The sequence below is a fragment of the Penicillium odoratum genome, assembly GCF_028828045.1.
Source record: "Penicillium odoratum strain IBT 22623 chromosome Unknown utg000005l_segment0_segment0, whole genome shotgun sequence".
Taxonomy (NCBI): domain Eukaryota; kingdom Fungi; phylum Ascomycota; class Eurotiomycetes; order Eurotiales; family Aspergillaceae; genus Penicillium; species Penicillium odoratum.
The window spans coordinates 614508-636328 of record NW_026643147.1 but is presented as its reverse complement, the minus strand read 5'-3'; the positions used below and the strand labels follow the sequence as shown (position 1 = coordinate 636328).

Below are 21821 nucleotides of genomic sequence, written 5' to 3'. Positions count from 1 at the left end.
GCGCACCACGAAGAGTACTTATGGAGTACTCTTCGAGTACATAATGAAGTGCACTTAGAGTACTCCGTACCTACTAGAGTACAGAGGGTAGCTCTTTCCACTTAACTACCTCTTACATCTACCCATTTCCGTGTTCTTCCTGCAGGGTTGAGTTTGACATACCACGGGAGTCTCCTCCTCCACCCGCTAGTGCATTTTGCCCCTTCCGTCATCATTATGTTAGTACGAAGTACCTCAGTTCACGTCTCTTTGGTTCTAGCACTCCGTATATATCAAGCCACGAAATTCTAAAACATAAGTCGAGACTAGTAAAAGAAAAATAGAAGCCACTTACCTGATTTAGCCTAGTCTTCCTCCACACGGTTTGATTTCTCTTCTTAAGTTAACTATGTCCGCTGTTCCATTCCTCAGCCACAAAGAAAGCCACAACCCTTTTGCCGCATACCAGTGGATGTCCACGATGATCTTGATTACACAGTGGGGATGTGACAATGCACAACCCCCTTTCCTCTTTCCTGACTGATCTTTTATTTTGTTTTTATTTTCCTTTTTATCACTTTCTATTTCCTTTTCCAATAAATCACACCCCCAAAACGCCCCGAGTTCTGATCCTGATCCTAGTTCCCACTTCCCACACCCCTGCCGCATCCAGCAGAACCTTCGATCGGCAGAACAGCATGTCGTCAGCCTTGGACTCGGCGAATGTGGCTCCACCTGTGGAGTCGCAACTCGCTTTCTTCTCTTTTTTTCCTTTTTTTCCCTTTTTTCCTTTTTTTTTTTTTTTTTTTTCTGCCCCGAAATTTGTTCCCGGACTCCCCAGGGTTTGCCTAGCCGAGCTGGAGCCGGAGCCGTTACATCGTGACAGATTCGTGAAACACCGAAACGGTAGAGAGAGAGAAAACGATGGTTCCCCAACCCCTCGACCGCATCGTAAAAACCTCCTATAATCCCACTTAGCCAAACTTCCGGAGACACATCCCTCCGCGTGGGTTACACGGTCGCTGGGAATGTTCCAACGTGCCATGGTTAGCACCCGCACCCACTAAGCTTCCACAGTCAAACTCTACCCATGACACAATCTCCGTGTCTGTCGGATCTGGTGTTCCCTCCAACCGGATCCCTGCAGTGCTCGTCGCCAATGCAAGAACTCACAGATCAGGAATCCACCAGGGGCCGGTCAGTGTGTTCCGGGAATTTTATTAGGGCGTCGGACTCCACTTGGAAACGTAGACATCAGCCGCGCGCATAGCTTACTCCCAATCCACTGTGGGTCACTTTGTTCGGAGCCGGATTACCTAAGGGATAATATATGTGTACGGAGTACACCTAGATATTAATAGTTCTACTTGAGTTTCGTACCCTAGCTAACACTGACTTGAGGGGCCGTTTCTTCTTGACGTGGTTGGTGGGACAGTGCAACACGCAGGATGAAGTTGGGGCATACAGTATGAGTGAAGCTTCGTTCACGGTCGCAGCTGTCTACCCCCACTTGACATCATAATCATAAACATGAAGTGACAAGTCTGGGAATGAAGACTGACTCAATCTCAGACTTTCTGTCAGATGTCTTATCACTACCATAAATTCCAAGGTTTTGGTTGCATATGAGTGCAGATAATGATCAAGGACCTGACGTGTTCTCCCTTAGTATACACACAGTACAACCCTGATGAAAACCCGATCGAAACCTTCCAATGACCAGCCCCTAAAATCAAACGAAAGTCCGGGTCACCAAGGAACTTCAGGATTGGTGTAGATAAAAATCGCCAACCTTGAAAGGCTATGTACTTTTGCCAATCCCTATTGTGCGACCGACACAGCGATCAGGTACTCTGCGACCTGGGGAGCAAATGTTTACAAGTGCTTGACTCCTGCCTAAAACAAAACAAAAAAAAGATTGAGTTAAAGGAAATAACGAAAATACAAAAGTATCTTTGGGCGCTGGAACGTGTCATGGTTATCCTGTCTAGACTCGGCACTAGGGCGGGCCTGCGGCAGCCATGGAGGTACATGCATGGGGGGAGATAAGGGACAAAAGCGGGCTGGTTGAGTTGTTTATCGGCCTAGTCTCATCGATTCCCCGGTGGCTGCAGGTACTGCAGCCACAAATGAGACCTGAGGTTGGTTCCAAGGTTCCACATGATGTTGGTAGGTATGGTTGTTATGAATCCATAAGGGGATATATATCCCATGGCAACGGTTGATTCCACATACGTACGTTTACATGCTCCATATTTTCTAATTAGGGCCCAACATTGGAAGATTATCATCACATGTACCAATATATACATATTCATATATATATGGGACTTTTGTTTCAGTATTTCAATAATGTGCAGCCTTCTATTTAAATGGCATTTGATAAATGCTATAGCTGGCTGTGGGTAACTCGGCTGCGGGCTGCCTCTTTCCAATGTTCCAGGCTCTTGTCTATACCTAGTAGGTAGCAAATCCAAGCGACCGAATAGTAGTATGTGTTGATCTGTTGATATCACTTTAGTAAAAAGACATGCAAAGGAGTAGGAAATTGATTCTGCAAGTTGAGTCTCCGCCCTCAAGTATATATTCCCCGCCTCGACTCCGTACGTCCGGTTGATAAGTGTGATTGTCAACCTCGGATTCTGGAAGAATCTGCCTGTATCAATCTCACGACAGTGATTTGTGTTTCTCAAGTCTCCTGAATACAGATCGAAGTTATGTATCCATTTTAATCAGCCACAAGATATGACAATTGATTGAACTTTAACAAAACCCACAAATGAAATCGCCCGACCGCACGGGCCAGACCACTTTATCTCCCAGATACTCCGATCTTTCTGCCCCTAAAATGAACCATGCGCCTTCCCGCGGCTTATGGCAGCTGGTTTATAGGCCCAACGGGATACGACCAGCCCCAGAGTTCTACAGGCTACAGCCCTATTAATCCACCATATGGCCCCCAATTTTTACTCCGTGTTTAAATGTCCAATATCCATGGACTGCATGTCTGACAGGAAACAGGGGGCCATGATCTTCTCGGTACTCCGTACTCCATAATCCGTAGTGCATGCCGCAAGGGATCTCCTGTAGGGCCCCGAGCATGCAGCCCGACAAACCTGATCTACAGAGAGAGATCATATTCAAAGTTTGATTGCAATGCATTTGAATTTCAATGCTATATTGATCGTAAGTCTGGATCATGTATCCACTTTATGTAGAAATATGTGATATGCAGATTTAAATATTGGCTTTGTTTAGCTATTGGTTCATTTCCCCGGTCATGGGTATTTCCGAGATGGTTTCCAAGGGGGTTCAGCTACTCCATATTTGGCCCGCGCCCGGGAGTGTTCCATCATCAGCTCTATTGATCCGACCAACCTGGGCTGGTTCAGTTGTCACAGAATTAGTAATACACTGATTGCACGACCGACAGTCAATATGACCTCAGTGAGATACTTATAAGCAAGACAAAAACCCAGCATTGGAATACTGGGCTTTTTCACTGATCTGCAGCTCAGACGGGAGAAGTGCATAAGAAATATGATCAATCTAGTCCGGTATTGCGGACATGTGTGATTCGCAGTAATAGTCCACCACACGATGAAACCCGTGCAAAGGCAAGGATGGCCCGAAAAGCGGCTGGGACCGTCTCAGCCGAGATGGGTGGGCTTGACCGCGGGGTTGATCAGTCTGTCAACCGAGGTGACAACACTCCTTATATTAGCTGAGACCGCGCAAGCCTCGTATTTTGAAAGACAAGCCAAGAAAGAAGTGTTAAAAAAACTCTTGTCTTTGAACTGTCTTTTGCTGTGTGAAGGACGCCGAGGAATTCAGGGTCAATACCAAGACAACAAAGGTTTGGAAGCAGGGACCAGAGAGTGAAATGACCGATGCTGAGGGGCTCGGCCTGGTCTAGCGGAGTAGCCAAGACGGTAAAAACACTGATGTATTCGGGGACTTACTCCAGGGTTCTACAATTTAGAGTGTTTAGTTACCTAGGACTAATTCTACTCATGCTTGTGGTTATTTGTACGGAGTATCCTGTAGGGCTAAGATCTACTTATAGTTTACCACTATAGGGGCGGTTTACCTAATAAATATTGACAAGAATGCCAATGTGCCCGAAAGAAATTTTTACTTTCAAGTGATGCCAATCTCTCGGCGCCTGGGCATGCTGGGCAGTGTTGTTTCATTACCGGTGGAAGGAAAATATACAGGATTAGTTTGATACTTTAATACCTTCAATAACCTTGAAAGAACGAGGGACTAGGGGATTCCTAGGTGGATACTATGGGGATACCATTTCGTTGGATCTCAATAGTGAGTAAATAGTGCTGTAATTTACAATTCTACTGGTTTTCTGTATTGTATTACAAACAACCGCCAAGTCGCCGCAAGTGCGGATCAATCATGATTTGACCAATCACAACAATCAATATGAACAGGTCATCCGAAAAGCACCTTGGCATCTTGGCGATTGGTAAAATATCCTATTGCGACACTGTGGCACAGAACTTGTCCTACCAAGATGACGTTACCTACTAATAAAAGTAAGCTTCTTCCTAGATAGATTCAACAAATGAAGAAAATTGGTAATCCAGAAAGGAGAAAACGGAATGGAAAATGAAGAAAATGTGCTGGTTTCCAAAGTGAGCAATAATGATGCAGTCTCAACCCTTTTTCCCAAATGCCAAGGGCTCGGCATCTGGGCGGCTTGGCGAAGCGCGACTGCAAACAGCACAGTTTCCTCCGCTGCCATGGCTCTCCCTGGTCCCTCCGCTGCTCCTCCGTCATATAAGTCTTCCTTTCCGCCCTTACCCTCGCACCGGATGGGATACTGGTCACCTACCCGCACGCATGAGTGGATGACGCCCTTGGGGAGATCATGCCGTGAGCCTCATACACCTTAACCCGCTGTGCGCCTGTACGACTCTTGGCTCTCTTGTCTTGCTTTCCGGCTCAATCATGTCGCCGCCGGAGATGTCATATAGTCCTGCCTATCACCAGGCTCAGGGCCGGATTATACCCCCCTTGGTCCCTTCTTCACTAGAGCATCCGAAATCGGTATATTCAAGCCCGCTACCCTCGTCCGAGTGGATGGCCCACGACGTGAGCCCCCGCACATCTGGCCCGCGGGGATCACAAGCCCACTCTCCGCAAACTTCACCGCGTGCCTCTCGAGTAGGGGACGAGGGTGTTAAGCCGGTCACTGTGACTAACGGTTCTCCCAAGGAGGAACGCTCGGGAGGGAGTTGGCAGCCGTCATTGATGTCAGGCGAGCACACTCGTGTCCCTAAGCGAGCAGGCGTCCCTGAAGCTACATCTAGTGATGCCGGCCAGGATGCTTTTCTTATGCTGGTTTGTTGACACCAAAACGCAAGGTCGATCCCTCGTGCTAACTTATGTGTATAGTTCCGGCTTTCCGTCCCGGTTCCACTCTTCTCCTTTGCCGCCTGCATATACACCTTCTTCGCAATCATCTTCGCCATCCTCATTTCTCCTCTCCGTGTCTGTTCTATTTCTCCATACCTCCGCAAGACTTCCTTCCGAACCCAACTATGTGATCTCCTCTCCCCAGTCCTCCACATCCACGAACGAATTGTCTGCATGCCACCACCTACCTCGAATCGCTCCTCCTCTACACAATGGATCCATTCCGACCCCGACAGCGAGGAACCCATCCCGGTCGTCGATTCCAGCATCTTATACTCCGTCGGCATGTCAATAGTCGTCCTGACCCTGTCACCGTTCTTCAGCATTGCCATCCTCCTTTGCGCCTGGACAGCCGCCGCATTTTGGGTCTTCGCCATGGTCATGGGGAACCCAGATGGCACTGAGCGTAACGACGATGGTCGTGCCGCTGTTCTTGGTGTGTGTAAGTGGTGGAGGACATGGTTGGGTAAATGCCGATCATTGCCATGACGAGTCGCCCCACATGGTTACCATCGGAAACGCAGACTATCTGCGCAACAGGCTCCAAACTTGGACCCTTTCCCGGAAAACAAAATGTCACAAAAACAGACTCGTCTGGTCGAACAGGGATACCCCACGCTACGACAGACATACGCGGAATGACCCTTACCGAATCGAACCGACCCCCTCATCTCATACTATTCTACCATTGGAGAGGCTACGATTATACACTTTTGAATACGGCGTTTGGTTGATTTTGTATTTCATTGAAAATGGATGGATATGGCGTTTGGAATGGCTGCATTGACCTGCTTTGCTCAGCTCTTTGATTGATATGATTCTTGACGCAGTTTGTCAACTCAACTTGCACCAGGTGTACTTGTATGAGGAATTCTGATTGATATGGGAATATGTGTATGTATGCGTTCCTGTCACAAGCGAGAATTTGATACCCTATTGTTCAGTTTGAACATCATGCATGACTGTAGTTTTGGATTTCATTTCAATAGAAGCACCTAGTAGATTAACGGTCGAAGTGGGTCGTACCTTGCAGAATCATACATAAGTTAGGCATTGATGCATTATGGCATGGAACAAATAGAGTTATTCTGCACTATAGCTATATCCACTATACCGAAAACGGCAACAGGTTTTTTAGATGCCAGTGGCATCTAGGACCCGGGTCATGAGTGAGTGCTCAATATCTGCCACAAAAATGCTGACTCTACCTTGCGTGAAATAAGAAAGGAAGATAAGGAGATAGCGGGAAAAAGGTCCTCTGCCTATGTATCCATAGGTCACCTCTGCGCCAAAGAAGAAAGAGATTATCAAAAAAGAACGGCGAGACTGGGAATTGTACCGTATATCAACGTACGACAAAAAACAATATTGGTACATAGCGTTTGGGCCCCATTGGGGGGAGTTTATGCCACTAGGCCACGCCAGCGTGCCCCCAATAATCCCTGCCAGTCTTGTTCTTTTATGTGCGTTTTGATAAGGGATGAAAATTTCGTTTACGATATTCTTTTCTCCACTCCCTTGGTACCAGAACAGTGTCAGTCTTTCTTTTATCCTGGGGATATTTTTAAATTGCCTCAATTTCACACTGTCCACCATATCACCACAGATATCAGTACGATAGACTACTTCAATATTACCAGTCCCTAGCGGTAGGGGTAAGAAGAATATTCAAGAAGAAACGGCGCGACTAGGATTTGTACCGGTCATCTCGAAGCGACAAAAATACAATATGAAACGGTATTAGTAGGGAGAGGCCACGACAGCATCTCTCTAAGAACTCTTCCTGCTCTTGTCCTCTTATGTCCATTTGATAAAGGGGAAAATTCCTTTTCTTATCTGTTCTCCTCGCCATTCGCCTTGGGTGGTAGAACAGTGCTATTCTTTCTTTAATCGGGGAACAATTTTGAATTGCGGGCCGGCGGCCTAGTCCACGTCCTACCACGTCCACTCCGCTATAAGCTCCACTATTGTCTAGAGGCTCATATGCCCAGGACCGAAGTTCAGCCAGCTCATCGATGAGGGGTGGATACTCATCTTGATTTCACTTTGGATGAATGAATAGTAATTTGAAGAAATTCATTTCAAAGTAGATTCGAATGGAAAGTTCATCAATTCGCACCCAAAACTATCGACTCAGATGGTATACCTAAATGAAGGTTCGTCTTCAATGACCCGCTTGCCCCGATCAGCCTGTCGATTGCAGAACCGGAACCACACACTCAGAGCGCAGACAATCAGAATGATCAAGACATTACACCTGCAGGAAAAGTCAGCTCACAATCACACACCGTCTGCGAGCCAAACTTACGCGAGCGCCGCATACATTCCCGGCCGATACTCAGGTGCGTCTTTGTCGCGGAACACCAAACTGCTCGCAATTCCACCCAGCCCACCAAAGCCCACTAGAGTGGCACTGGAGAAAGCTCGTGTCCACTGTCCTCGCACATTATTCGCTTGATACGCCATGCATGATGGGATATTTGCATTCGCTCCAGCGACTGTGAGGAACACTCCGGCGTATCGGGTGGCATTACCTTTGGCGAAGCCCATCATCGGAAGTCCAATAATGCACAATAGTGCGTTGGCAATCAGGATCATTCCACGTATGTGGTACTTATCACCGATCCACGCCCCGGTGTACATGACGATACCGGCGAACACGTATGGAGGTGCGACTAGGCATTGCGACTGGCCGATGTCGAAGCCCATGCCGGAGCGGAGAATAATAGGCAAAAAGTAGGCGATGGCGTAAGTAACGGTGGTGAGAGAACTGCGGTCATTAGGACTGACTTAACTCGAATGAGAAAGAGGCAGACACTCACAAGAAGATCATGGCAAATGCCCAGATTTTCGGATCTAATGCCGGCTTCAGAAATTTCTTGAGTGAAAAGGCCTCCAGATGGCCATCCTTCCGATCATTGTCAATACGACGGACGATAAATGCACACTCGGCCTCGTTGAGGAACCTCCAGGACTTGGATGCACGGTCGGGGAAGTCAACAAGGAAGATATAGCAGAGAATGCCAATGGCTCCGCTGATCACTCCCTCTAGGATGAAGATCCACCTCCAGCCTGATAAGCCATGTTGACCATTCAATTGCATCAAGCCAAATGCCAAAATACCCGAAAGTGCAGATGCGACACATCCGATCAGGTAAAAAATGGAGAATCGCTTCTGGACGTCATCTGTTCCGAGTCAGCATAGATCCCGATCGAATGTAGGTGCACTTACATCGAGTATACCAGCAGGAAAGAAGGTATACACATCCAGGGAAGTATCCTGCCTCCAAAACACCGAGTAGTACTCGTAGTCCAACCAATTGACCGAAGTTCTTCGCGAAACCGGTTCCCTAGTCGGATTAGCAAGATACACTATACCAACACAGGAGATTCCATACAATCATAACGGCAGCCCAGGTCATAATGATCGTCGACAGGAATATAGTTGGACCAATCTTTCGAATTAAAATCGTCATCGGGGGCTGGAAGATGATATATGGTACAAAGAACATCAACACGGCGATAGACTAAGGATAACATGTCAGTACACTTCTCACACTATCACAATAAAAGGGACCACAAACATAGCGATTGTCATATTCCAACTCCAATTCTTTCGTCAAACTGTCAAATAACATCAGTAGGCTATAATAGCAAGCCGGTGTTTGTATCGTCTTACCCAGCCACGGCAGCCATGCTCAAGTTCGTCCGATCCATGAGAGAGACACAGTAAGCCAATCCGGTCATTGTGACCAGACGAAGATCAATACGCCGAATTATCTTCTTCTGCTCCTCAGGCGTGAACTCATCCTCCTGTGTCGGGGTTTTTTCCACCATGATGTCCTCTACACGTTCCACGCTAGGTGGCTTATCGTCGATGGGAGCCATTGTGATCATCCTGTTGAACAAGAGACAAATAAAAATCAAAGCCAAAAAGGAAGAAAGAACCCTTATGTGACTTCAAAATGTTGAGATAGGTAGATTTCCAGTCGAGAGAGAGCTACTTCTCTGCAGAGAACTTTGCTAGTCTATATGCTTCCCTGTCCGTACCATTGTACACTGCTCGGAAGCCACACGCTAGATAGGACCCACGATCTTAGAAGACCCAAAGCAAGTAGAAACTTTGCTCCACAGGTGACGCATATCATAATTGTATATCCCTATAGTATTGGCTCTCTCGCCTACTTTACCCTGTCTCTAAGAATGCCTAGAAATGCCCAGCATCCAATGGCCGATCCAGAACACAGTAGCCGATAAGAAGTGGTCAGTTGCCTCGGGTCTTTGGTGAAATGCAGTAACAGAATTCATGCATCATGTCCCGATAAAGGAGGGGAAAGGGAGGGGCAGGAAAATTAGACAGGTTTTGGTAAATCTGGGGAAATGCGGGGATGCTCGGGGAGGTTTCTATTTCGTATAAAGACGTGGCTTATCTTTTACTTTCTTGGATGTCTGACAAGTGCGGGGATGGTTGATGTCTGTGATCAGCGTGGCAATCACCATTTGTTTTGCTGTACTCGGTGCCCCTTCATCATGCTACCTTTTCAACTAGCTCTTGAGCACATGGGCCAACAAAAGTAACGCAGCTAGCGCCATCAGTAGATACCGATTGTAGCTGATGTGGCTATCAGATAGATCACCTACCGGTAACTCGCCAAGCTGCCAAGGGCCAAGTCACCTTCCCTTTGAGTCTCACTGTCTTCCATTTATCGTTCAGATCAGAGAACCTCGGGACATAGATCTTGGCTGCTCTTCGTGACTCCTCAAGATGAACTCGGAGAGTTCCCACAATGGCACATGACGTCGACCACGGACTTCCTCCGATCCCCCCGAGCATTCCTGTGTGAAATCATAAAACTAAAAACGCTGGTACTACCGTGATAAGTGGTAGATGGATGAGACTCGGTATTGAATTTATCTCTACTTCTATAGAACTCAGTTACATGCAATTATTATTTCATTATAGGCTAGAGCACTGGCAAAAAGAAATCCATACCTATGATGCAAGCTGGGCCAATTGCACCGACAGGTTCGACTTGTCGTACTTGATATACTTGCCACGGCCCTTGTCAATCTCCACATAGCGGTCATAGAATCGGGCATAAAGTGGCTCAAGAACTGCCTGCAACTCTCGTCCCAGCACCGAGCGTACTTCCCGTTCCATATGAAGGGATTTGTGCCGGGAGAGCATATCGTCAAAGCTGGCATTGAACGACTTGAACTTGTCTTTGATTGCATCTTTGTCTTTCGATGATAAGCTCTTCACGATACTGCTGGAATCCACGGCGCCTCCGGAGTTAGGTCGTGCTCCGGAGCGGGAGGTGTACTGCACATCCAGAAGAAATTGCGATGTCTCCTTCCATGCGTCAAGGTAGGTTGATGTGGCACGCTTGCGGAAGGTGTCGATACGGGCAATGCTGTCCGGAGCCCCCAAGTAGCGCGCCAATTCGGGGCTTTGTCGGATCATCCGATCGACAATGCAGAAGACGTTGGACAAAAACACACCCAAGGTAGCTTTTGAACGATGGAAGGTTCGGCCACGCGCCTCCAAAGCGGTCATTAAAGATTCAATCATATCCAGAATAAAGTGGGAGAAAAGGGTGCCACTGTCTGGCCCAACATCCAGGGGCGCTGTACCGGCGGTGCTCGAGTTTGAGCGCCAGTTGCCATCGCCTAGGGAGGTTAAGATGGATGCCAATGGACCCGAATAACCAGTCAATGTGGCAAGGGAGTTCATGACTTCCTCAACTAATGGGACGGATCCTCCATCTGGAGGCAAGGCCACGGTGGCTGCCTTGCGTTTGGTTTCCTCGAGCAGCTCAGATAGGGAAGATTTGGCGGTTTCACGCACAGGTCGCAGCGCCTCTATCAACAGACCCTTCAACTCCGCAGTCTTAGAATCGATACGGTAGGACATCGCAGTCACAATCTCGATGATTTCGAATGCGAGGAAGCAGTCCGTCATGAGATTTTGCCGGATGTACATGTTAAGTTCGCGCAGCGTCTTGGAGTACTCTCCCATCGCCGAGAGGAAGGTGGCTTGCAAAGCGAGCCCTTGCTGATCCCCAGGGAACAACTGTACAATGATTTCATGCTCAATATTGATGAATGCTTCCAATGCATTGGAGTAAATCCCAATACCGTTGGTCCCTTGTTTGTAAGGCCCGTCGGTCGGTCTTCGCTTCACGGTATTGAGAGATGCGATGGATAGATTCTGCAGACCAGAGGTAATATACGGCCCGCGTACATCGGCATAAATCTTCATTGCCGGGTTCTCCCCTTTATTGCGCGAAGGGCCCAGGGTGGATGCCGAGGCAATTGCTGCGCACAGTGGCGCCAGTTGTGAGAGTGTTTCTTCAGGGATAGTTGGGAAGGGGAGTTCTATGGATGCCAGAATTTAGCTTTGATGCCACACTACAAGGTCATGTATCTCAATGGCAGATATACCTTTGGTGAGATAGTGCAATGGCTCGATAGAGGTGGCATGTTGCTTCAATTCGGATCGGAGCATTTCTTGTAATTGGCTGCTTCCTGTACTCAGGAGGGAGTTGAAGTCTGCCATTGCTTTCTGGTTTGACCGAAGGTTCGTCGTGTTAAGGTCGACCAGCGCCTTTTCAACACGTTTCATCGCCGATAGGTAATGTGAAAGGCCGGAGCTTTGCGGTCTACATAGTAAGTCAGTCAGTGCCCCGCAATCGATCCAATCGCTTCTCTTGGTACTGGCCACCTACCCTGCGCGAATGATACCCTCCTCTCGACTCTTTGCGTCGAGAGGCTGGCGGAGGCGGTCGATGGCATCGTTGACCTTATCGATATTGGAGTTGGTAATCTGAAGGGATTGTGTGTTGCTATAGATTGGGCCAATGGCCTCCTTCACCACTTTACCACTAGTCTCCAGGCGGACCATGGACCCTTGAATCTTTTTGGTGAGACGGTTAAGCTTTTCGAGATTCGCGTAGAGCACCTCCACCTCTGCGCTCTCCTCCGCATACGCGGTATTCCTGGGGGCGACCATGCCGATCACTTAAAGATGTGAAGTAGGGATGGTAGTCATGTGCGCCCGTGTGGGGTCCACGGGGGATGATGTTCGTAACTTCAGATAAGCTCCGCAGTTCATACCAAACAAGCTAGTCCAAATAAGAATAGTCGGCCCGTCTGTGCTTCCGTGTCACATGATATGAGGTCATCCCCCGCGGTAAATCAAGTACTTCGGAGTTGGCTTGATGACTTGCATGCAGTCTACAGCTTCTCATTTTAACTTCCTCGCGACAATGGGTGCTGCAAGCGCCTCACGTCTGCGCTGGACAGTTCCCCCGGCAGCAATTGCGGCCTACACTGCGGGCCAATGGACGCAGCCTAACAAGCGTCTCCAGAAAACCCACCTTTCCACATCTTCTGCTCAGTACAACGCCAATTCAAAGTCTCAGAACCATTCGCCCGGCGAAAATGACCCCCAAACGACCGAAAACCAGGGGTCTATTTGGACGAATATTGTACAAAAGCTCGACGAAGTGAAACATACTGTTGGAGTACCAGAGTGGAGTGAACTAGGGGGAGGCATTACAAACTACATTGTCCCCGATTGGGCGCGATTGCTACCAGCGACGGTTCAGAAACTCCAGCGCGAGCTTTCAGTAGCGCCTGGGTCTTTGGCAGACGAGATCTGGAAGGAAGCACATGACCCAGAGGCCAATCCAGAGATCTTGAGAAATGCCAAGGTGCGTGTGAGCGGGGATCTCTGCCAGGAGGAAATAGCTTTTCGAAGCAAACGAAAACAACATGCTGTTAAAGCATTGTCATCATATCTCAACATCTCCGAGAGTGATATCCACCCGGATGATGTACCTGTTATCGCCATGTGCGGATCGGGCGGTGGACTTCGTGCCCTAGTTGCAGGGACCGGGTCGTACCTAGCTGCACAGGAGTCTGGCCTGTGGGACTGTGTCACCTACACTGCAGGGGTCAGTGGCAGCTGCTGGTTGCAAACTCTATACCACTCCTCAATTACAGGTCGCAATTTCAACAAGCTTGTCGATCATCTCAAGAGCCGACTGGATGTGCACATTGCCTTCCCACCGAAAGCGCTGAACCTCCTTACCACTGCACCAACCAACAAGTACCTTCTCAGTGGACTAGTCGAGAAACTTAAAGGAGACCCGGGCGCAGATTTCGGGCTTGTGGACATCTACGGTCTCTTGCTCGCGGCAAGACTAATGGTCCCGCGAGGAGAACTGGGTGTTATGGACTCGGATCTCAAGCTGTCGAGCCAACAAGCCAATATACTCAGTGGTGCACACCCCATGCCTATCTACACAGCTGTGCGCCACGAAATTCCCATAGAGGAGGATGATCAAGGCAAGCGTGCGACACCCGAGCAGATGATGAGGGAAGCAAAACGCGAAGCCTGGTTCCAGTGGTTTGAATTTACCCCATACGAGTTTTTCTGTGAAGAACTCGGTGCTGGTATTCCAACGTGGGCTTTGGGACGGCACTTCCAAGGGGGAGAGAGTCAGATCTCCTCCGAGAACTTTCCCATTCCCGAACTGCGGATTCCAGGTTTGATGGGAATCTGGGGCAGCGCATTTTGCGCAACTTTGTCTCATTATTACAAAGAAATCCGACCTCTGGTGCGGGGTCTTACTGGCTTTGGTGGAATTGATACTCTTATCCAAGGCAAGAATAAAGATTTGATCCGAGTTCACCCTATTGACCCGGCCGCCATTCCGAACTACGTGATAGGAATGAAAGATCAGCTCCCTGAATCGTGTCCCGAGTCTATTTTCCAAAGCAGCCATCTCCGTCTCATGGATGCTGGTATGAGCAACAATCTCCCGATCTACCCGCTTCTCCGGCCTGGTCGAGATGTCGATATTGTCGTCGCCTTTGATGCTTCTGCCGACATCAAACAAGAGAATTGGCTTTCAGTCGTAGACGGTTATGCCAAGCAGCGAGGAGTTAGGGGCTGGCCTGTGGGTGCTGGATGGCCCCGAATGGATACCAGTCTGGAAGCAGCAGAAGAGGCCCTACGCGAGCCACAGAATATCACAGAGGACAAGGTGAACCAGAAGATGAGCGAAGCCCAAAATCAACCTGAAAACCAGCCTGGTGCTTCGAAAAAGAATAGATCTGGTCACGACTTCGACTTAGGCTATTGCAACGTCTGGGTTGGTACGACAGAAGAACGTACCTCCAAGGACGAACCACCACCATCAAAGCGTCTTTTCCATCCCGATTCCACTACCGACCACTCCGAATCGGATTTCCACCTTATGAGGCCAGATGCAGGTATTGCTGTTGTCTACTTCCCTCTCATCCCTAACCCGTCGGCTCCTGAACTTCCACCTGCGACCAATAATCGACCACTAGCGGCTGCCCATTCTATGCAATCCAAAGCCAAGGAGAAGCAGGACGGCCCCATTCCTCAACCTAATACCATTGACCCTAACGTGGACGACTTCCTCTCTACATGGAACTTCGTCTACTCTCCCGATCAGATCGACTCGGTTGTTGGATTGGCAAAGGCCAATTACTCCGAGGGTCATGAGCAGGTGCGCCGAGTTGTTCGCGCAGTATATGAGCGCAGAAAGGCTGATCGGCTGCGTCGGGAAGAGGAAGAAGCACGCAAACGCATGGAGGGATTTGTACCCCTGTAGATAAATTACTAATTGGCGTACTGTGCGGTGTTTGGGTTGGTTTTTTGTATTCAAATGTTGGGGATGAGATAGCCGAACGTTTTTCAATGTTGAATAGTATGCATAGATTTAGACATACATCTGGGCACTGGGATCTACAATTAAAGATGAAATTTGGTCAGAGTTAGATTTGATCTTGCCTAGCCTGGCGAGTATGGAGTTCATAGGATGATCAACTATCTAGTCCCTGCTTTAAAAGATCACTGTTCATCCAAGGTTCGTGACATTCATGCTCAGAGTATTTCATATGCTATCTATGATACATGCTAGTAAACGTATTCCCGAAAACACTTTAACCCTTATCCTGACCATCCTTGAAATAAGACCTCACGCCCTCAATGTCTCCATTCCCATTTCCATTCCCCTTGCCTTTAATAACCTGACCCTCATCTTCACTCCCAGCCAAACTCACATCCTTACTAGAATCCGTCTGCTGATCATGCGGAGAAAGCATAGTAGGTGCAGCCGCACTGGTATTCGTCCCAGTTGCAGCAGGCGCTGAATCTGAAGCTTCACGTTCGGGTACAGGGGGTTTATTTTCCTGTCCCTGTGACTGCCGCCAATCGGCGGGGTGACTTTCACAAATCGGCTCGCCAGGCTTCGGTTCACTAATCGGTCGTCCAGACGTGCTGTCACGCTCCACAGAATCCGGATACCGCCATACAACCTTCAATCGCTCAAGTGCGCGGATCCCCTTTCTCACACTCCCCTTGATCCCGTCCATAGCGTCCCACTCTGTCTCAAAGACGCCCGAGTCATGCTTATCACCACCTTCGAAGAAAGGATTGAACCACACGTGCGCGACAGACGTTACCATCGCAAACCCAGTATAGGAAGCTTTACTTCGGCGCTCGAAGTCAATATTCACATCGGAACCGGGCACGATGACGGGTTTCGCGGGTCGGAATATGACAGCGGATAATGTGTTTGACGGGGAAGCGGTTGATCGGCGCGTAATATCCGACGTGGAGGTGTCAGATTGTGAAGCGATAGCTGATGGCGCCCACGTCGCGGCAGAAACGGGTCCATCTGCATTCCCATCTTGTTTCATGGGCGTTGTGTTCCCGGATTCTATCACCGTCCGCTCACGCCGATGGAACATGTGGATGCATTTTATCCTCTTGCCCTCATCCACGTACCCCTCCACAGCAACTTTGACGCCGTCGCGAATCCCCCAGACGTGGACTTCGACAATCTCCACCGGACGCTCGATGTACGTTTTGTTCATCTGGTTCGTCCATCGATCGATATAATCCACATATCGGAGCTGGCTGGGGATACTGACTCCAGCACCAAATCCGACACGCATTCGCCGCTCCGTGAATCGCTGTAATGCATCTTCTTTTTTCCACCCTTCTTGGCTAATCAGGTATGCCGATGCGATCGTCCCGCTGCGGCCTTTGCCTGCTTTGCAGTGCACGACTACGACGCGGTCGCTCTCTGTTCTTGCGGATTCCGAGGTTTGCTTAGTTTCAGTTGACTCTGGATCCTTTTCCTTTTCGTCTAGGTGGTGCAGCCAATTTCGCATGCTGCCCATAATATCAGGGATCAGGGCGAAGGGCGGCGGGTGGTGATCCGGCCATGGAAAATGGTGGATTCGTCCATAGACCTCTGAGTCGGGGTAGCCTGTTCCTTCGGCGCGGAATTCCCAGATACACCAATTTGAGCCATGTTTTGAGTCGAGGAAGGTTACTAGGGCGTCGAGGGGGTTGCGGTAGGCTCGTTGGGGATAGGTACCCGAGGGGCCGGAGGTAGCGATTACTAGAATATGTGAGTATTCAAGCAAGCTGAGTGGAGATCTCCGGAGCTTACTGTTATCTGTAACGTAGCATAGATCGAGATTCGCTTCTGGATGCTGTAATCTGGGACCTGCCACTATTTGGCGGAGAATCGAGGACTGCGGAGACAGATTGAAAGGTCAGTTGTGGCCCGCAGCTGTAGCCAATGGGATAGTACCATTTTCTTCGCCAGACAGGAACTCGTCGAGTAAGATATTATGACATGGATATAGAAGGTTGATAAGAAGTTAAGAAAGCTCAGGAACGTATATCTAGACAAGTTGCGCGGGAGGCGCAGTCGATGATGTCACATATTGAGTTAAGAATTGGAATTCGTACCTGGCAGTGCACTGGCATGTAAATCTTGTTTGTGACCTCATAACATGAATCTACCCTATGTACAGAATGTAGGCGATCACAGTAAAGGGGCAAGTGAAGCCAATAGATAAAAAGGACCTTGAAACGCCAATCGTAGACATTTCATCCGATATTCCAGCTCAACGCCAATTAGATCAAGCCAAATTCAAATTGAGAAACAAAGGAAATCTTCATGTTTACGCGACACCGTAGAAAACGTTGGGTGTGATGGTGAAGTTGGACTGCGTGCTAGTCACGTTCTTCGAACCGGCTTGCCAGTAGGTCTGTTCGGACTCGTCTTCAGGGTAGAGGTGCCACTCATGCTGAACGGCGACGTTCCAGAGTGGGTGCTTCTGCTCAGTGACGGTTGCAGTTACGTCCGTGTCATCGCAGGCCGTAGCATTGGGTACGATACCCTCGCAGTGGGTGTTGAAGCCGGGGGAATTGGCTGAAGCGGCAGCGACAATGTCAAAGGAGTAGACAGTACCACCCGAGCTGACGATTTCCCAATTGGAGATCTGCCATGTAGAGGGTTGAGCGAGGGTGGCCGCATTGGCTAGGCCTAAAGATAGGAGAATAGGAAGAGTGAATTGCATGGTGGGCTTGTAGAATAAAGTATGTGTAAAGGGGAATAAGGGATATGAAGATGGATTTAAGATAAAAATGTTCAGATTCAAGTTCAAGTTCAAACGGGGTTGGGAAACCTTGGAAATGGAAACAAAAACTCCTTTCCTTTCTCTCCACTTTGATTCTCTCATTCTCAATGATCCACTGTCGATCCCTCACCTTCAGGGGATACTAACTCAATCGCTCATTCATCGAATCAGTTATTCCCAACCACCCCGGTGGCTTGAAGGGGCTGAAAAGGGGGCTGAACGGGAAGTCATCGCGTCGGACACTGCTTTTCATTGTCTGACAGGTCGAGTTCATCGTCATGTTTCAAGATTCATCTACGGAGTACAGGTGGGGAACCAATCAAGCCCCAATGGATCAAGTGGAGCCTAACAACCCTGGCGATCGTGGTTGGAGTTGCGGATTAGTGAAACGGCGAGGGTTCCCAAGGTTCATGTTGCCAAGTCCGGCTAAAAGGTAATGATTTTCTTTGTTCCTTTCATGCGGACTAATAATGTGCAGTTTGGTTCTATGGTACAAAACTTGGTTGGAATGAGCATTACCCACGTTGCACAGTGGATGCATCTTTCCACGGGGTTGGGAGAAAAATGTGATGCCGGTGACCTGCAGCCCCATCCGCATAGTCTGAGACATCCCGAAGTGAATTCCCGAGAACTTGTTCCTTGTCTATTCATCATATTGAAACAGACTAGGACTCAGCTTCGGCTTTTCGGGCAATCGCCTCGTATCGCCGTTTATTCTGTCGCCGCTTCTTATTCCATGCAATGCGGTCTTCGTCCGAAAGTGTCTGTCGTCGGAACGCGGCTCGGACCCAGGGTCGACCATACCGACGATGTCCCGTTTCATTACCAGGAGGGGCCGGAAGTGCTGGCTCTTTGTCTATCGGAGGACGCTCCACCGGTTGCACTGCAGGGTGATGTTGGAGCCGTACCGCAAATTCATGCACCGACTGGGAACAAAGATCGCGGATCTCATCTCGGCTTTCATCGCTGACTTCATCTCCCCTATCCAGCATATCTCGGAGGTACATGTATGCGGATTGGTAATTGCGAGCATCGAGACACATCAGGATGAGAGCTTCAAAAGTAGTGGCATTTGGGACGACGCCAAAAGATGCCATCTCTTTCACGAGGAATAGACCCGACTCCCGATTCTGGGCATTCCGGCACATCTGCATGAGGGTATTGTAGACGTAAACGTCTGCTCCCTCGGGGCACAGACTGTAGATTTCTTTGTAAAAACCAATTGCATCTTCCACCACCGACGGGTCATCGTGGGCACGACGCTCACAGAGCTTGGCAATGACATGCACACAGGTGATGGGGACCTTTTGCTTTTCATTCTTCAGGCGTTTGAGCATCTGCCACGCTTCGCGTGGGTCAGTTTTATGTTCGATCATATGGGATACCAACGACTCGGTCGAGCGCTCCGCAGGCACAACCCCAAAGTCGTGCATCGTACAGAATACCTTGAATGAAGCGGCAAGATACCCCAAGCGCAAGTAAATATCGATAACACGTTGATAATCTTCCGCGTCCAAAGGAATACCAAGTTTATCACATGAGCGGAAGACAGAAAGAGCCAAGTCGATATCACCGGCATTTGACGCGATGATCAAAGCATCGATGTGAACATTCGGGGCCGGTTTCAGATAGCCCAGGTCAACCATTCGTCGCCAGATGAAGCGGGTCATATCGTAGTGCAGACCTTGTGTTGCGGCGCACAGCACATGACTCCAGAGTGCAGGGGTCATTTCGCGGTTTTGCTCGACACGAGCCTGCATTAATGCGTAAACCTCATCAAGCTCGTTAAAGTCGCACAGCTGGTAGACAGCCATACTGTGAAGCCAATTATCTATACGTATCCCTTTCCGCTCCATCGCTGACATCTGATCCAACGCCAACTCAAATTGATGTTCCCGGAGAAGACCCGCGACCACAAAATGCCATCCTTCGGGACTAAGAGCCAGCCACCGGTCTCGAAGCATGCGAATAACATCTTGACGTAGTAAATAGTCCGGGTGAACGGCAAGAACCTAAAAGAGGTTATCAATTAGCTTAAATTATACAAGATGGTTATTCAGTCCTCACCTTCAAAGCCGCATGGAGGGTCTTCGAGTCCGCCTTAATGCCATTAACCTCCATTTCATTTAACAGACTCTCCACTGCCTCCGGTGCTCCCCATTTACTATCACAATTGGCGAGTATCAACGCCTCGTAGTGGCGGGTAGCTGGTTTGACTCTTAGATCCCGAATCAAAGCCCTTAGAGAATGAGTCGTACCGATAAGTTCCGGCGATTTGGTCTTCCTCTTTAACATTCTTTCAAGGTCTGCAGCTGTCTTTCTTTCATAACTCAAGGGTAATTCTAGGTATCGTGGGGGTTTTTGTCTGTGCGTGCGCAGGCGATGTGGATAGTCGGAGCTGTCAAATGCGTCCGCTTGATCGGCAAGTGAGTTGGATTGAGATTCGGGAGAGGATATGGATGTGGATGTGTCTTCGTGTGAATCAATGGCATGATCAGCTTTATTTTCGAGGGTGCTAGAGTCATCAAGCTTATGTTGACTGGAATAGCATCGTCGTGGCAATACCGGAGCAATGCGAATTGCGGGTAGCGGACATGGCCTGAAGCTGTGTTTTCGCGATCTCAGCAGACATGACGGTTGTCTCAGTGTTAGTTGATTAAAAGATGGACAAAGCGAGTACCATAGCCCATCGAGGACAAGTGCCGGCGGTGACATCTCGCTGCTCGTGGACTGTGGTCGGTTTGTCCGCGACCCCAGAAATCAAGATGAAATGCGCGATGCTGACTAATATCGCCAATTCGAGGGATTGAGTGCACCGCACCGCACCATGTCTACAAATAGTTGCTGAGGGAAGAGTTGGGGATTTCATGTAGTATTTGTAGATTAACAATCAACCATAACCCCAATTTCCACTGAAAAATACAGAGCCAGATACGCCACGGCCATGCTCGACCAAATCCGTTCTACCAGTCCACGCGGAGCGATCTTACCCACGTCTGTCTCTGTAGGGTATCTCATTTTTGCAGCTCATATCAGCCATGCAAAACGTAGTCTTTTCATCCATATGTCGTGCCGATTCTTCTATTGAACTCCACCTGGACCGCCGCCCCGTCCGCGTCCGCGACCCCGTCCACCACGACCACCACCACGGCCTCGGCCTCGGTCACCATCTCGGCCGTGTCCACCGCGTCGGTTCTGTGGTTGGTTCTGCTGTTGCTCCTTGACGATATCGACGATCTCATCAGGGACTCGGAGGTATTTGATCTGCATAATTGTTTAGCATCAGCCTCACAGCCTTAGTCTCATAGCAGTCTCATAGCCTCCTGTAGGGGCTTGGATCTGGAAGATATAGACTGGACATACATTGTTGCCACGAACGTAGACTTCGGGTAATCTGAAGAAGCGGTCGCCTTCGGGGCTGGTTTGCACAACTTCGCGCAGGATCAGGTTCATCCAGTTATCGCACGTCACTAGGTGGCCGTTGAGGGTCTCGCCATTCTTCAGCTCCACGAGCATTGGGCGGCCCTGTGCGGCCGTGAGAAGGCCAAGGGGAAGCTGGTATAATTTTAGCGTTTGCGGTAGATAGCAGTCGGGTTGAGAGGGTTTACCATTGTGAATTGCGATCGATGATGTAGCGGTGGATGCCTTAGGCGCAAGTATTTGGTGTAGATAAGAACGCTCACTCTATCGCAAGATAATTGATATGTGAGAAGTAGGGTATAAGGACGGTCGGCAGGCCGTTGCGATGATTTGGAGGGGTTGGAGACAGCAATAGGCGCAGCTCCGCATCAGCTGTGAGATCGGAAAAAATGATGTGCCGAGATTGGAACAAGTGGGTGCGTCACTTCAACTAAACCTGGGACCAATGTCCTTCAGATGATACTGAAAGTATATTAGATGAATGTTTAAAATATCTTTAATTTGTTGAT

The 21821-nt window shown here is 49.0% G+C and overlaps 8 protein-coding genes across 8 annotated transcripts; 2 read left to right on the top strand and 6 right to left on the bottom strand.

The window, feature by feature from the left end:
- Positions 1 to 4944: 4944 nt before the first annotated feature.
- N7520_005774 (uncharacterized protein) lies at positions 4945 to 5901 on the top strand (the record flags this gene model as incomplete). Its single annotated transcript, XM_057139708.1, has 2 exons — positions 4945 to 5337; positions 5392 to 5901. The coding sequence occupies 2 exons, from the start codon at positions 4945 to 4947 to the stop codon at positions 5899 to 5901; spliced, it is 903 nt and encodes a 300-aa protein (XP_056993714.1).
- Positions 5902 to 7545: 1644 nt separating this feature from the next.
- On the bottom strand, positions 7546 to 9309 carry N7520_005773 (putative phthalate transporter; the record flags this gene model as incomplete). The annotated part of the gene is made up of 7 exons (XM_057139707.1): positions 7546 to 7669; positions 7721 to 8182; positions 8235 to 8598; positions 8645 to 8762; positions 8811 to 8939; positions 8997 to 9036; positions 9092 to 9309. The coding sequence occupies 7 exons, from the start codon at positions 9307 to 9309 to the stop codon at positions 7546 to 7548; spliced, it is 1455 nt and encodes a 484-aa protein (XP_056993713.1).
- Positions 9310 to 10405: 1096 nt separating this feature from the next.
- N7520_005772 (EXO70 family protein) lies at positions 10406 to 12424 on the bottom strand (the record flags this gene model as incomplete). The annotated part of the gene is made up of 3 exons (XM_057139706.1): positions 10406 to 11790; positions 11857 to 12074; positions 12141 to 12424. The coding sequence occupies 3 exons, from the start codon at positions 12422 to 12424 to the stop codon at positions 10406 to 10408; spliced, it is 1887 nt and encodes a 628-aa protein (XP_056993712.1).
- Positions 12425 to 12680: 256 nt separating this feature from the next.
- On the top strand, positions 12681 to 15062 carry N7520_005771 (putative phospholipase A2 (PlaA); the record flags this gene model as incomplete). Its single annotated transcript, XM_057139705.1, has 1 exon — positions 12681 to 15062. One exon carries the CDS (start codon positions 12681 to 12683, stop codon positions 15060 to 15062), a length of 2382 nt encoding a protein of 793 aa, XP_056993711.1.
- A 331-nt stretch (positions 15063 to 15393) lies between these two features.
- On the bottom strand, positions 15394 to 17060 carry N7520_005770 (putative phosphatidylinositol-3,4,5-trisphosphate 3-phosphatase; the record flags this gene model as incomplete). Its single annotated transcript, XM_057139704.1, has 3 exons — positions 15394 to 16862; positions 16914 to 16998; positions 17058 to 17060. 3 exons carry the CDS (start codon positions 17058 to 17060, stop codon positions 15394 to 15396), a joined length of 1557 nt encoding a protein of 518 aa, XP_056993710.1.
- Positions 17061 to 17433: 373 nt separating this feature from the next.
- N7520_005769 (uncharacterized protein) lies at positions 17434 to 17832 on the bottom strand (the record flags this gene model as incomplete). Its single annotated transcript, XM_057139703.1, has 1 exon — positions 17434 to 17832. The coding sequence occupies one exon, from the start codon at positions 17830 to 17832 to the stop codon at positions 17434 to 17436; it is 399 nt and encodes a 132-aa protein (XP_056993709.1).
- Positions 17833 to 18557: 725 nt separating this feature from the next.
- N7520_005768 (pentatricopeptide repeat protein) lies at positions 18558 to 20013 on the bottom strand (the record flags this gene model as incomplete). The annotated part of the gene is made up of 2 exons (XM_057139702.1): positions 18558 to 19904; positions 19960 to 20013. 2 exons carry the CDS (start codon positions 20011 to 20013, stop codon positions 18558 to 18560), a joined length of 1401 nt encoding a protein of 466 aa, XP_056993708.1.
- A 960-nt stretch (positions 20014 to 20973) lies between these two features.
- On the bottom strand, positions 20974 to 21408 carry N7520_005767 (U6 snRNA-associated Sm-like protein LSm4; the record flags this gene model as incomplete). Its single annotated transcript, XM_057139701.1, has 2 exons — positions 20974 to 21156; positions 21256 to 21408. 2 exons carry the CDS (start codon positions 21406 to 21408, stop codon positions 20974 to 20976), a joined length of 336 nt encoding a protein of 111 aa, XP_056993707.1.
- Positions 21409 to 21821: the final 413 nt, after the last annotated feature.